Genomic DNA, 14,081 nt, shown 5'->3' on the forward strand with positions numbered 1-14,081 from the left:
ACATTCACCTTTGGTATACCTAGACCTCGGTCGATGTCAGACTCTGATTGGACCTCTGACACGGCAAATAGAGTCCCTCCCAGTGGACAGAAGGATATAACGTTCCTTTAGTCTTTGATAAAGACCTCAAGAGGAACATTACAGCCAAAAAAAGAAACAACAGCCTTTCCATTTTCAACCCACTTCGAGAGCTGCCAACCCCCCCCCCCCCCCCCCCCCCAAAAAGGACAGCAACCATGGGTGTAATGAGCAACACCTCCGAGACGGTCATCACCCATCCCCGTGAGGTGGTTTACGACTATGCAAGCAACCCGACCACCTGGGGCAAGAACTACAAGGGCAGCGGTGGCATGGTCGGCGAGGAAGAAATGCACAAGGACCTGCCCTTGAAAGTGGGCTACACGTGGACCGAGAAAGTGACTCTCCCTCCCAACACGTACCACTCGACCTGGACCCTGATCACGGCCGTGCGGCCGTTCAAGTGGGCAATCCAGCAGATCAATGGCATCGGGAAGTTGCCAGACGGGACGGGGGGTGTTGATGGTATCTGCACCATCACTTACACATTCGAGGAGGCAGGGCCGGGCCAGTGTCTCTTCAGGAGAAATCTGACCTGCGAGTTGCCAAAGGGGGTCGATTGTGCCGATGATTTGTTGACAGTCATGGCTCGCCCCGCGGGGATTGATCGATACCATGCCAACATCCAAAAACAATTGGACGAGGCAGCAAGGAAGTGAGGGAGTTGTTTGCGAAGCCCCCAGCTTCTTCCAGATATGGCGTCGACCTAGATCCAGCCCATGTGGGCGAAGCTTTGGGCGTAAAGCCTAGTCGACCCACGGACGAACTGAATATTTCCAAGGCCCCCCTTTTCTTCGTCCATTATTGATCCGTCCTGCCCGTCCCCACGAAACGGCATGTCGGATCCCCCCCGGGTTCTTTTCCGCTTTGAAGAGAGATCACGGCAAAGGGTTTGCCGAACGAGTGAGCAAACGAGTGGTGTCGATTCGCAATAGCAACTTCTCTCGGCTACCAATTTCCGTTGTCTTGTGGCCCAAAGCTGCCTACGTCGCCCCCCTTCCTGACTCAGACAGTCCGAAGTACCTTGCCTCCTTGATCCTTGTGACCTCGATGGCGACCTCCGGGGTATTTGACGCAGCCTGTGATTGCACGCCTCCGCCCCAGTCCAGTCGCGCCCAGGACATGGCTCCGTTAGTGGAATAGAAACCCAAGGATGCTGACTGGCCCATCGTGACTTGGTCGACCTGCATTATGCACTTTGGGGGATGGTTTCCCTTTGATTCCGGGGTTCAAAATTTGCCTCTGGAAGCACCCCGCATGCACGGACCAGTCGACATGTGTATGAACCCACTGTCGCGTCCAAGTTTGCGGAGCTGAGATCTAGTAGAGAACTTGTGATGAACTGGTGAAAAAACAATACCACCCTTTCAAATAGACGTTGGCGGCATTACTTCCCCTGAAAGTGGTTGCCACGGTGCCTGTTTTGCCATCTATCATGAACGACACTTTCTAGCACCTCGTACTTGACCGGCAAAATATGACTGAGCGATCGAGTGCTCAAGACCATCCTCCCAAGGGGCCGAGGAACCAGGCCCGCGCTCGCCTCGTGTGCACCAATTGTCGCCAACGCAAAATCAAGGTCAGCAAAACCAGATCCATCGTGAGATTTGACATGCAAGACAAAGGCGATTTTGTCGCATGCCCATGCCGAACTGTCTCTGATGGAGTGGGAACCAGTGCGATGCCGAAAAGATACCCCCAGGGTCAAAATGTACTCCGTGTCGGTCTTCAAGTTGTGCATGTGTCATAGACCGCGATAGCGATCGTAGAAGGTAAGGTTGGGCTGATTTTCGCGGCGAGATCCCTGCTTGTTCGCTTGCCAGAGACAGGGGGCTAACGAGCAGCGTGTAGAAATGGTGCGGCTCGTCACAAACTGGCAGAGATGCAAGAACGCATCCGGTCTCTGGAGGGCATGATCCAAAAGGCATCGGCCGAGGGAGCCGCGCTGCAGGCCCAGCAGGTCAACGTCGTCCCCATGGCAGTCGACGACGACTCCCAAGTGCGCCAACCAGACAGCACGCGGCCAATATCCATCGATCACAACCCAACCGTTGTTGACCCTCCCGAAGACACGATCGTCATTGAGCAGCAGCCTGAGCGCAACGATGAAGTGCCGGATTCCGACATGGCGGCGCCAGAATGGCCCGTTGATCTCAACCAGAGCCACAAGACTGACTGGGCCAGTAAAGCGTGCGTTGAGGATCCCGCCGTAGGTCTCAATACCAGGGGCATCATGCTAATGGGAAAACAGGCAGAGTCAGCCTCCTGAGACGGTTCCTGTCGAGCGAGGCCCGTATCGTATGTGTTGTGATATGACACCCTCCCACATTGCGAGGTTGACACATTGAACAGTCCAATATGCAGTCCCCAGCATCCCTACTGGACCCTCGTTGGCCCATCTCAGTCCACTCCCAAACAATCTGCCCTCTCTGGGACCCAACGCGGCCTCTGTCAATGATGTGTCCATGACCAACATTGGGGAAGGGGAGCCTCGTGTGCTTCGAGACGGCAATTGTGGTGATCCCGCCTACTACGGGTCGACAACACAGCTCCATGTTCACTCGCCCGAGATCAAGTCCATTGCCATAACCCCCGAGAATGATCTACCACAGGAGACGACCATGAACATGGACTCTCAACAGCTGTGCAAGGCGCTGTTGCGCATCTTCTTCAAGATCCAGCCAAACTCCCAAATCATTGTCCACGAAGACCTGTTCATGCGCGATCGCAGAAAGGGAGGGCGGCACCGGTTCTATTCCAACTTCCTGGAGAACGTCATCGTGGCCGCGGCGACGCGGAACAGTACATCCAGCGCGGTCAGGAAGCTGGGCAGGAAGTATGCCGAGCGCGCAAAGGCGCAGATCTCGTCGGAGCTCGAGCAACCGAATATCGCCTCGCTGCAGGGTTTCCTCTTATTGAGTGACTTTGAGGCCACGCGGGGCCGCGCCAGGCTGGGGTGGACGTACAGCAGTGAGTGGGATCCCTGTTCCCAAGTGACAGTGCTGCTGCGGCTGCTGCTAACAAGGCGTTTTTCTCTTCATCAGTCATCGCCACGGGACTCTTGGTAGATCTCGCATTGCATGTGGATCTCGCTTCGCCCGACAAAGACGACAATATGAAACAGGAGGAGGCCGCGTTCAGGGAGACTCTGTTGCTCGGCACCTTCGTCTATGCCACACTGTGGAGCTTGTACCTTGGACGACCGACCTCGATCTCATCACCCGTTATCGCTGCGGTACGACGCATTGTGGCAGGCCGATGCTACACTAATACTCTGGACATGTGGGTTGCGCTGTGCCTTCAGATGGTGGACATTGTCGAGATCTTGAACTCGCTCGGCACCATTCGCCATGCCGACCGCAGTGCCAACCTGCGCCTCTGCTCGCTCGAGATTAACCTGCGTTCGGTCTTTGACGGTCTTCCGCCAGAACTTGCCTTTGACGATGCTCGAATCGACGAGTTGGATGCCGAAGCATATGGGCCTCATATGCAGTATTTCGGGATGCAGGTGACAATACATCGCGCCATGATCAAGGCAGGGCAGTCCGGCGCGTCTGACAGAGACGACGCACAGCCCAAAAGCCTTGATCACCTGTATGCCGTGGTGCACGAAAACGCCGTGCGCATAGCGAAACTGGTGCTTTCATACAGACACATCTTCGGCCTGGAGAATGTTATCACTGTGATGCTGGACAATGTCTACGTGGCGGCTGTTGCGCTGGCATCACATATCATTCGCATGCGCCAGCTCTCTCAGCCATTTGAGAACGATGTGCGATGGCTACGTTCGCTGTATGAGGTCCTCGAAGCGGTCGAGAAACATTATCCAGTCACGCTACGGATGAGGTCGAGCTTGACACATTTCCTCAACCAGACGTCTCTGACCAACATTTTCCCGGAGAAGGTCATTGCGGCGTCTCCCAACAGTATGCCCGGGAGCATAACGGGGATTGCTACGGGACCGCCTGCAATTCACGTTGCCCAGATGGCTCCGACGAATCCACCTACGTCCGCTGACGCCACTGAGTATTCTAACCTTGACTTCACCCTGACCACCGAAGATGACTGGTGGCTGCACGATTCAGCATGGAACATGACCACGACACTCTTCAGCACATGAGCGATCGGCATAGAGCTTCCGTGATTGAGTGGAGGGACATTGGGCAAAATGCACATGTCTCGCGCTCTTGACGTGCCATTGCACGCTCGTCAGAGTCACCGACCACCCCTTCAAAGCTTGGGAGGGACCCAGTTCGGCTTCTGTTTCTTCTTGAATGCCCGCAGTCCAATGTCCCGATTTGGTGTGGCGAGTAGCGGCTCTTCATACCGGTCTGCGGTCAACTGACAGGCCCTCTCCACACTTGCCGTTTCCCACGCTTCTCTCAGACCTGCGCGAGTCACAATCGTTGCGTCCGGGGACATGTTGGCGACTCTTGACGCCAGCGCCAGAGCTTCGTGTAGGAGTTTCTCTGGGGTTTCGGTCACGATGTTGACCAGCTGAAGAGCCTTGGCCTCGTGTGCGGTCAGTCTCTTCCCGGCGAGGGCTATCTCTGCAGCGATCTGCATGCCACAGATGCGCACTATCCGTGGAAGTCCTCCCGCGGCGGCATACACTCCTATTGACGATTCTGGAAGTCCAAAGGAAGCTGTTGGAGACGCGACGACAAGGTCACTTTGGGCGGGGCCGTGTCAGCATTCTCTTAAGTGCTCCGTGGTCGAAGCTAGACTCACCAATTGAGACAAATCTCGAATCCACCGCCCAGCGCATACCCGTTGACAGCTGCAATGACGGGTTTCTTGCCTCCTCGCCTACTGAGCCCACAGAATCCCGATGGCGCGAATTTTCTCTCCTTTGGGTGTGGCGGGTTATGCGTGAATTCCTCCTGCTCGATCAAATCCTGGCCGGAGCAGAAGGCCTTATTCCCAGCACCCGTGATGACAGCGACGCGCAGCTCGGGTTCAGAGTCGAACCACTGGAGGAGGAGTTCGCCTTCCCAGTGACCTCTTAAGGGGATCGAGTTCATCTGTTTTTCACGTTGTATCGTGATCAGAAGGACGAAGGGCGCGGGGTAGGAGATTTTGAATATCGTGGTGGGAGGCGGAGGCATGTGGAACTTTGGATCCATGTTCTTCATCTTCTGAATTGTTGCCGATTTGTGAGGCAGTGGAATCAATATTGTAAACTCACTATTGTGTCTTTCTAGAAGCGTGAGGGGAGTGACGAGGAGGAGGGGGAGGAGGCGCAACTGTAACTGATAATATAATTGTGACGAGTGTCTCAAACTGCGCTTTTTTGTTTATTTACGCTCCGGCGCGTTGTCAACAATGACTTTGTATGTGTCTCTTGACGGGCGATCTTGCATCTGAGAAGAATTGAGAGTGAGATACGACTGTTTCTAGCTCGGATGAGTTACCCCCAAGTGTGAAGCGGGTAGGGCAAGCACCTCGATCCGCACTCATCGAGTCCCAATCTCTGAAGCGGACCGGTTTCCTTTATGCCGGGCCAGCTCTATCCAACCAGGCGCCAATCTGACCTACAAGGCCGTGTTTTGCCGATTGCATATCGATCCAAGATGCCGGACCATCGTCCCGTGCGGTCAAAGGAGCCCACTAACGAGACTGGGATGTTTCCGTGGAGGCGGACGCCGCCCATGGCCTGCCACTACTACATATTGAGGCATCCGGCAAATAAAACACGACCAAGCAAGCCGAGCACATGTAAGTTACTCGCCCAGTCGGAACAGCGTCAGTAGCTCACTGCGTAAGAAAGAAGGGAAGATGGGCGTCATCACTCGCGTCCCAGCATCCGCAGCCTCTCGAGCCCTCGATCTCCTTCGGACAGTCCAATTCCACCACCCCCCAAACTGTCGCTGCCATTCCAACCCCGGAGTCCATCATAGCCAGCCCTTCCATGCTACGGCCAAGCATCTAGCCAAAGTGGCAGAACTCCCGGCCGAAAAGGAATATGCTTTCGAGATGGCAGCTTCGAGTATCCGGTTCGGGCCCGGGTGCACCGCCGAAGTGGGCATGGACGTCAAGAACCTGGGGTCGAAGCGCGTCTGCGTCGTCACGGACACTAACATCCAAGACCTGCATGCCATGCAGCAGGTGCACCAGTCGTTGGACCGAGAGGCTTTGAGCTATACGGTGTTTAACAAGGTGGTTGTGGAGCCGAAAGAACATTCGTAAGGCTTTACCCGTCCACACACTTCATTCCTGGAAGACCATTTTTGTATGTCTGACCATTTGTCTATACATCTAGGATTCTCGAAGCCATCCAGTTCTCGAGAAAGTGCCAGCCTGATGCTTTCATCGCTGTCGGTGGTGGAAGTGTCATCGACACGGCCAAGATGATGAATCTCTACACCTGCTACCCCGAGGCAGAGCTTCTCGACTTCGTCAACGCACCTCTCGGCCGTGGACTCCCCGTGTCTCGGAAGCTTCTGCCACTGATCGCGATACCAACGACGGCGGGCACAGGGTCGGAAACAACGGGCACCGCCATCTTTGATCTGACCTCACACCGAGCAAAGACTGGTGTAGCTTCTCGTGCTCTCAAACCGACCTTTGGTATTTGTGACCCATTAAATACGAGGACGATGCCTTCAGCAGTCCACGCTGCGTCTGGGCTCGACGTCCTTTGCCACTCCTTGGAGTCTTGGACCGCAATCCCCTATAACCAACGGACCCCACGCCCGTTGAATCCTATCCTTCGGCCGGCGTATCAGGGCGCAAACCCCATCTCAGACGTCTTCTCGTTCCAAGCCCTGAAAGACACGATCAAATACCTTCCGCGGGCAGTAAAAGACCCCGAAGATAGCGACGCGCAAAATAAGATGTTGCTTGCGGCTACTCTGGCCGGTGTCGGGTTTGGGAATGCAGGCGTCCATCTGTGCCACGGCATGAGCTATCCCATCTCGAGTCAAAACCCTGGGTATAGGCACAAGGGCTATATTGTCGACAAGCCATTGATCCCTCACGGAGTCAGTGTCGCAGTCACTTCCCCCAGTGTATTCAAGTTCACAGCTGCGTCAAACCCGGAGCGACATCTTGCTGCCGCCGAGGCGTTTGGCGTGGACATCAGCACCGCGAAAAAGGAGAGCGCTGGGGAAATCCTCGGCGAGGCTCTGGCAAATTTTCTGGCCAAGCTGGGGGATCAACCGAGAGGTCTGAGAGATCTCGGCTTCAGCAGAGAGAACATCCCAGGCCTCGTGGAGGGGACGCTGCCGCAGAAACGGGTATTGAACCTCGCCCCCAACCTCGAAGAAGATATGGAGCCCCAGAGAGAGCAATTGGAGCGACTGTTCGAAGCGAGCTTGTAGCTTTGATTTCGGCGGAGAATAGCTGGAGGAGTCAAGGCTGAAGCAACCCACATAATAGACCCGAGCAAACGCTTTGATAAGTTCTGATGCCACTGTCTCCCCAAGATGCGTCCATTCTGGACCCCAACCCGCTTTACCCTTCCCAGTTAAATACAAAGTATGACTATGAGAAAGTGTACGGAAATACCTAGGTCAGCCACGCGATTCGTCGTGCCACGGAATTGTAGGGCCGGAATGTCGGAAGCCCAACCGTGATGGCTTTCTGGACAGTATGGACAAGACGGTCGATTTCTTTGGCGATCCGTGCCCAACCTGTTCCCTGCACAATGTCGTGCTATAAAGGGACTGCAAGGAAATTCTTGTCTACCTCCTTGTCGTGACGGAGACTTTTCAACAACCATGGCGCAGGAACAGGGATTTTATTCGTGGTACAACCTCTCTGTGCGTACACCAATACCAGCTCAACCTTACCCAGGACACCAGTGAACTGACCTTTGCTTGAACAGATCGTCTTCGCCCTTTGTCTAGGGTCGTTGTCGTATGGGTATTGCTTCAGCATTATCTCGACAACCCTTGGTCAGGTCGGTCCATCCACCATTCATTTCTCGGGTCCATCCATAGTAACACGTCGCAAGTATAGCCCGGCTTCTTCAAATACTTTGGCCTGGCAGCTGCGCCGACCGAGCCCAACTATGCCTATACCAATCGCATCCTCGGTGCCACTAGTGGCCTCTTCTCCGCCGGTGCCTTCATGGGCTGCTGGACCATGGGCTGGATGTGCGACGCGCGTGGTCGGAAGCAGGCCTTGTATATTGCCACGATTATTTCGATTGTAGGGTCCGCACTGCAAGCAGGCTCCGCGGCGATCGGCATGTTTCTGTTCGCACGATGGTTGACTGGCTACGGAGTCGGTGAGTGGTGCTCCATCACTTGATGAGAGATGAGAATTGAGACATCTGACCGACTTGTCTCTGTCTCAGGAAACTTGGTCACCTTGATCCCAATCATGCAGGCAGAGATATCTCCTCCGGCCAGTCGGGGGTTCTTGGTCGGGCAGCATGGTAAGTCGCAAGATATTCTAGAGCTCTCAGGTACTTAGACAAATCCCAGGTGTCGTTCTCGTGGGGGGCTATATGATTGCCGGTTGGGTCGGCTATGGCTGTTACTTCTCTCGGAACGAAAATTTCCAATGGCGGTTCCCTCTGGCGGTGGCTTGCCTCTGGCCCTTGCTGACTCTTGCCGTTGCGCCTTGGATTCCGGAGTCTCCTCGATGGCGTACGTTCGCTCTCTTTCTTCACTCGTGAGAAGGATCTCTAACTCAGGCTATGCAGTGCTTCTTAAAGACCGCCGGGACGAGGCCTGGAAAATCGTTGCGAAGCTTCATTACAATCCATCGGATCCGGAAGAGGTCTACGCCCGCAAGGAATTCTACCAAATGTGCCGGCAGGTCGACCACGACAGGGAGTTCTTCAGCCATGAGACCATCTGGGATCTGTGGCGCAAACCCAGTTACCGCAAGAGGATGCTCTGCGGCTTCTTCACCTTCTTCAGCAACGAATCTTCGGGCATCCTCGTCATCTACAGTGAGTTTCGCCTTTTGGCTGCCCTCACAGGCAAAACATATCATTAACCAAGTCGACAGACTACAGTGTCATGATCTACCAGGGCCTTGGACAGACGGGACATATGCCTCTTCTTCTGTCTGGCATCTATGTCACGATCGGGGCCCTCGGAAACTACGTCAACTCGATCTTGGTCGACCGAACCGGCCGAAGGTTCCTCTTCCTCACCGGCCTGAGTGGGATGCTGGTTTCGCTGATCGCCGAATCGATCTTGTTGCGCTACTATTCGGGTACCGATAGCCATGCAGGACTGAGTGCGGCGCTCTTCTTTATATTTTTGCATCTGACCTTGTAAGTTGATCATCGTGGATTGCGAATCACACAGTGACTTGTCCATGAGCTAACACGACCACCACAGCTACGGATGCTGCATTGATGCCAACAGCTTCATCTACTGCTCCGAGATCTTCCCGACACATATTCGACCGCGAGGCATGGCGTGGTCTGTGGGGACTTTGTTCCTGACCACCATCCCCTACCTCGAAGCCGCGCCTACGGCCTTTGCCGAAATCGGTTGGAAATACTATATTGTCTTTATCGTCCTGACGACCATCAACATCCCCATCATTTACTTTTTCTTCCCTGAGGTAACGCTACTCTCCTGTCAGCTGCTTATCCCCAAGTGCTAACTTTTTGTTGTTGTAGACAAAAGGCCTGTCCCTCGAAGAGGTCGGCGAGATCTTTGGCGACGATGTGGCGATCCACCTCACAAACCAGGCCGAGGACGAAAAGGCCGAGATGGAGGTCGATATTGCTCAGATCGAAGCACCCAAACATGCCTAGTGTTGTCGGTAACAAAAGGGGGTAAAGAGGCTTCGTAACGGCATGCATTTCCCAAAAACAACTTATGGGATGCCTCTTTGTTCGCACACTGAACGTGAAGAAAAGGTTACTGAAGTAAGTCATAGTGTGGTACTCAATGCGGACAAGGAGGCTTTTGCTAGCTCTGTTCAGCTACGTATACTAGAGGGTAAAAATTAAGGCTCTAGGACACGGGTGAGGGATGGTGTGGACAGGAATCCAGCTTCTGTGTGCCGAGATACTTTGCACAACCCGATGCTGATACTGTAAGAACTCGAAGACAACTAAGTAGCTGCCTGGAACCGTCTTGAGAATTTTATGCATTAGGGCCCAATTATCCTCCTTGTTCCACGGTCCTGGACAACGCGGGGCCCCGGAGGCCCTTGACCATGCATGGTTAGATAGACGGTTGGCTTTTCCGTCACCCCGGCATGACCCTTACGAGTTTCGCGGGATCTGATAAGCCAGAAGGGGGGTTTCCAGTTCACCCTTGTTGGTGACGACTAGACCTTCTCGGCCCATGTTCCCGTCCCGTATTTTCTTGTATGGTCTGTCTCTCTGGAATCAACAGTTCAGTTCGTCACAACTCGGTCCAGTCAGTTTAGCAGCTTTATGGATGAGTCCGAGTCAGAATCATGTCTCCAGCATTAGATCAATTGTCAGCAGACGGACAGGCTTCGTCTCCCCACCAACCTACCAACACTCTCGCAGCAAACAACGATACGAGGCGCAAAGGACCTCCCCGACGCACCAGGGCACAGCTTGAGCGGAAACGGATCCAGGACCGCGAGTCACAGCGCAATGTGCGTGAACGCACCAAGAAGTATATTGCCAGCTTGGAGGAGAAGCTCGCCCGGTTAGAGTCCGACACGTGCGTGGCAGACCTCGTGAGGGAAAACGAGGAACTGCAACAGCGGGTTCGGATGCTCGAGGCGAAAGTACAGAGTATCATAGACGTCGCGACCAGTCAGGACAACAACAGCAGCAATAAAAACAACAATGACGCCATAGATGGCCCAGCGAGGAAGAAACGGCGGCTGCCTTCCAACAAGCAGCCTCGCGAGATACAGTCGGAAAAGGAGCAGACGGACGACGATCCACCCCCGGAATACTGCACAACATCACGACCGAATCCAAATCATGGTCTCCCCAGTCACGAGAAAGATATTACCCAAGAAAGCCACCGTACAGATAGTGCCCACGACCTTGCCAACGACGAGCTTCATCACCTCAATCAATCTAGTCAAGGCTGTGAAGTCCTCATAGACCCGCCCAGCGTGAACAGCGGAGACACGATAGAGATCATGGTCGACGCCAACAATGACTTTGGCAATTGTTTTCTCGACACGTCTACCGGGGATTTCGAGGCAAGTCGGGACTTTGTCCCAGCCATATGACGAGAGGTATTCATCTGACTGCTTTCCAGATGAGCATACACGGCATGACAGCCAACGACACCGACCATCCCAGAGGGCTTCCTTTCTTCGGAAACCAACTTGTGCTGCTGCACCAGGGACAGACCTATGCAGGCCAGCTAGGTCTGGGTGAGTGTCCTTCCCAGAGAGATCTTGTCTCCTCTATTGCTGCCTAGAACTGATAGAGAATAGGCACAGACGAACTCCCTGCACTCAACAACAACAACTTCTATCTCTCCCCGGACCCGCCGTTATGGTTGGCCAACAACATCGCCCCCGAGTTGACGGCAGAGAGACTGGTCCCAATACCGCAGAACTGCCCGCCCAGCAATATCTGGGATGGCAAACTGTTCAGGTGTATCAGTGAGCACCAGGCCCGGCTCGACGACGACCCTGCGCTGCACGCGGGCCATGACCCGGACGTGCAGATTCTGCTGGGAGGTCACTACAGCAGCCGTCTAGCCACGGCGGACTCGCTGACTTTGTTTCTAACACCGCCCATCAGCCAGTGGAACTTCAAGTTGCCCGAGAAGCTGGCGATATTCTGGCTGAATTATATCCATTTGAAGGTGAGCTTGGTTTCCTTATATCGAGCTATGTATTCAGATCTGCTCGAAAGTCACGCTTCCATCCCTTACCTCTGGATGACCCAACACTATATGCCTCTATACAGATCTACGCCGTGTCGAGCCCCTTCAAGTCCATTTGATGACACTGATGTCTGAATAGTACCGCATCTCCCCCAGCGAAGAGAATTTCAAGGCCCTCCCTCCCTGGTTCCACCCCCGCCCGTCGCAATGTCGAGTCACGCACCCGATCTTCATCGACACGCTCCCCTGGCCGCAACTGCGCGAGAAGCTCACGCTCGAGCACCACGCGTACCCGTTCAACGTCTTCACCCCGTCCTTCTGCAGCTGTCTCAACGTCAACTGGCCGTACGACCCGGCCGCGACGTACGTACGGCAGGACGACGACGCGACGGGAGCCGTGCACCTGAGCCCCGCGTTCAAGATGCACCTGCACAAGCTGGAGAATTGGTCTCTGAAGCCCGCGTTTGCCGAGTCGTTTCCGGAGCTGAGTATGTTGGTGATTATCAAGTGATCACCTTGTCACTCACAGAGCGTCCGTCCGTCGGCCAGGTGAAGGCTTCATGGTGATATTCTAGAGTTGCTCTCTGGGTAACCAATAAATCTTGTACATACGAGTAGGCAGCTCGATCAACCAGGATCGCGTGTACGGTTGGTTGGTTGGTTAGTGATTGGATTCCTTGCTATGTACAAGACGGAAAACTCTGCCGGTTCTCGAAGAGATAACTCGGTACCTTGTACTCCCCCCACCACCCCTTGGCCCTTGGTCCTTGAGTTCTCGTACCTCCGAACCCCAGCCAACAGTATCAGCGACAAACCGGAGCGGCAACAAACCCGCCTTGCCGCCCGGTTATGAACAAGTTGTGGAACAAACGCACCGGGGTCCCCGCGTTGTCTCAAAACTTTGGTCTATAGTCGACTCAGCACCGACAGACGCTTGGTGGATACAACAAACAGACAGCGTGTACCGAGTACATTGCGTTGTGTGAGAGGGGTAGTAGATAGTTATTCAGGTCGGCAACTCACGAGTCTTTTTGTTGACTAGATGTTAGTGCATACTCAACGTCTTCTTCGCTCTCTTCTATTGAATCAAACCCCCCGCGTCATATAGACAGTCTTTGTATCTCCAACCACAACATATACGCCAACATTTTCTGCTACCCACTCAATTACGAAATGCATTTCCCCGGCGTGGCACTCGTTACAGGAGCAGCTTCAGGTACGAGCAATCACTCGGTCTCATTCCCCCGCGACAGCGGGTTATGGTTGGTTGGTTGGTTGGCTGAACTAATCTTTGGGGGAATCTAAGGAATCGGTCGTGCCACGGCCAGGCTCTTTGCAAAGGAAGGATGTCGCAGGATAGCCATTGCGGATGTCCAGGCGGCCGCGCTGAAGAAGACTCGGGAGGAGCTCGAGGCCGAACATAAAGGCGTCGAGGTCATTGATATACCGACCGGTCAGTATACCCTCTGTTCCCTCCATTCTTTGAATCCCCTTCAGCAACTAGTTCGAACACAACAACCAACCACCACTATGAGTCCAGCTCGTGAATGCTAACGCCGTCCGGGCAGACGTCACGTCCGAGTCGTCGGTGACATCCTTGATCAAATCAACGGTCGACCGCTTCGGCCGGGTCGACTACGCGTGCAACGTGGCGGGGATCCTGCTCCCCGGCGTCACGACCGAGTACTCGGTCAGCCAGTGGGACAAGCAGTTCTCGGTCAACACGCGGGGGATGTGGCTGTGCCAGCGGGCCGAGATCACGCAGATGCTGAAGCAGGAGCCGCTGCGCGCGTCCGACACGACGTTCCCCGCCCGTGGCTCCATCGCCAACGTGGCGTCCATGGCCGGGCTGCGCGTCTACGACAACCTCCCGGCCTACTGCGCTAGCAAGCACGCCGTGGTCGGCTTCACAAAGGCCGACGGCCTGCATTTCGCCCGGGACGGCATCCGGGTCAACGCGATCTGTCCCGGCGTGATCAAGACGCCCATGCTCGGCGAGGTGCCCGAGGAGGACGACACGAACCTCGAAGAGATGGTGCGCGAGATGGCCATGAAGAGGCAAGGGTTGCCCGAGGAAATCGCCGAAGCTCTGGTCTGGATCACGAGCGGGCGAGCCAGCTTCGTCACGGCGACGACCCTGGCACCGAATGGAGGTGAGCAAGCACTTTCCCGCCCGAACAGGAGCATTTGATGCTTTCGACACGGACAACGCTGACATAGCCGTTCTACACGCGGTAGGTATGGTTGGAGCCT

The 14,081-nt window shown here is 54.8% G+C and overlaps 7 protein-coding genes across 7 annotated transcripts; 6 read left to right on the forward strand and 1 right to left on the reverse strand.

The window, feature by feature from the left end:
* Positions 1-236: 236 nt before the first annotated feature.
* AYO20_01311 (hypothetical protein) lies at positions 237-737 on the forward strand (the record flags this gene model as incomplete). Its single annotated transcript, XM_022639617.1, has 1 exon — positions 237-737. The coding sequence occupies one exon, from the start codon at positions 237-239 to the stop codon at positions 735-737; it is 501 nt and encodes a 166-aa protein (XP_022504453.1).
* A 1,223-nt stretch (positions 738-1,960) lies between these two features.
* Positions 1,961-4,198, forward strand: AYO20_01312 (hypothetical protein; the record flags this gene model as incomplete). Its single annotated transcript, XM_022639618.1, has 4 exons — positions 1,961-2,268; positions 2,330-2,376; positions 2,431-3,048; positions 3,123-4,198. The coding sequence occupies 4 exons, from the start codon at positions 1,961-1,963 to the stop codon at positions 4,196-4,198; spliced, it is 2,049 nt and encodes a 682-aa protein (XP_022504454.1).
* A 110-nt stretch (positions 4,199-4,308) lies between these two features.
* On the reverse strand, positions 4,309-5,204 carry AYO20_01313 (hypothetical protein; the record flags this gene model as incomplete). Its single annotated transcript, XM_022639619.1, has 2 exons — positions 4,309-4,750; positions 4,810-5,204. 2 exons carry the CDS (start codon positions 5,202-5,204, stop codon positions 4,309-4,311), a joined length of 837 nt encoding a protein of 278 aa, XP_022504455.1.
* An 850-nt stretch (positions 5,205-6,054) lies between these two features.
* AYO20_01314 (hypothetical protein) lies at positions 6,055-7,400 on the forward strand (the record flags this gene model as incomplete). The annotated part of the gene is made up of 2 exons (XM_022639620.1): positions 6,055-6,263; positions 6,341-7,400. The coding sequence occupies 2 exons, from the start codon at positions 6,055-6,057 to the stop codon at positions 7,398-7,400; spliced, it is 1,269 nt and encodes a 422-aa protein (XP_022504456.1).
* Positions 7,401-7,799: 399 nt separating this feature from the next.
* AYO20_01315 (hypothetical protein) lies at positions 7,800-9,805 on the forward strand (the record flags this gene model as incomplete). The annotated part of the gene is made up of 9 exons (XM_022639621.1): positions 7,800-7,841; positions 7,907-7,981; positions 8,041-8,311; positions 8,381-8,461; positions 8,511-8,675; positions 8,732-8,983; positions 9,043-9,313; positions 9,381-9,609; positions 9,668-9,805. The coding sequence occupies 9 exons, from the start codon at positions 7,800-7,802 to the stop codon at positions 9,803-9,805; spliced, it is 1,524 nt and encodes a 507-aa protein (XP_022504457.1).
* A 653-nt stretch (positions 9,806-10,458) lies between these two features.
* AYO20_01316 (hypothetical protein) lies at positions 10,459-11,220 on the forward strand (the record flags this gene model as incomplete). Its single annotated transcript, XM_022639622.1, has 1 exon — positions 10,459-11,220. One exon carries the CDS (start codon positions 10,459-10,461, stop codon positions 11,218-11,220), a length of 762 nt encoding a protein of 253 aa, XP_022504458.1.
* A 29-nt stretch (positions 11,221-11,249) lies between these two features.
* AYO20_01317 (hypothetical protein) lies at positions 11,250-14,019 on the forward strand (the record flags this gene model as incomplete). The annotated part of the gene is made up of 5 exons (XM_022639623.1): positions 11,250-11,367; positions 11,431-11,807; positions 11,968-12,316; positions 13,135-13,281; positions 13,364-14,019. 5 exons carry the CDS (start codon positions 11,250-11,252, stop codon positions 14,017-14,019), a joined length of 1,647 nt encoding a protein of 548 aa, XP_022504459.1.
* Positions 14,020-14,081: the final 62 nt, after the last annotated feature.

This window comes from Fonsecaea nubica (genome assembly GCF_001646965.1).
Source record: "Fonsecaea nubica strain CBS 269.64 chromosome Unknown Scaff5, whole genome shotgun sequence".
Lineage (NCBI taxonomy): Eukaryota > Fungi > Ascomycota > Eurotiomycetes > Chaetothyriales > Herpotrichiellaceae > Fonsecaea > Fonsecaea nubica.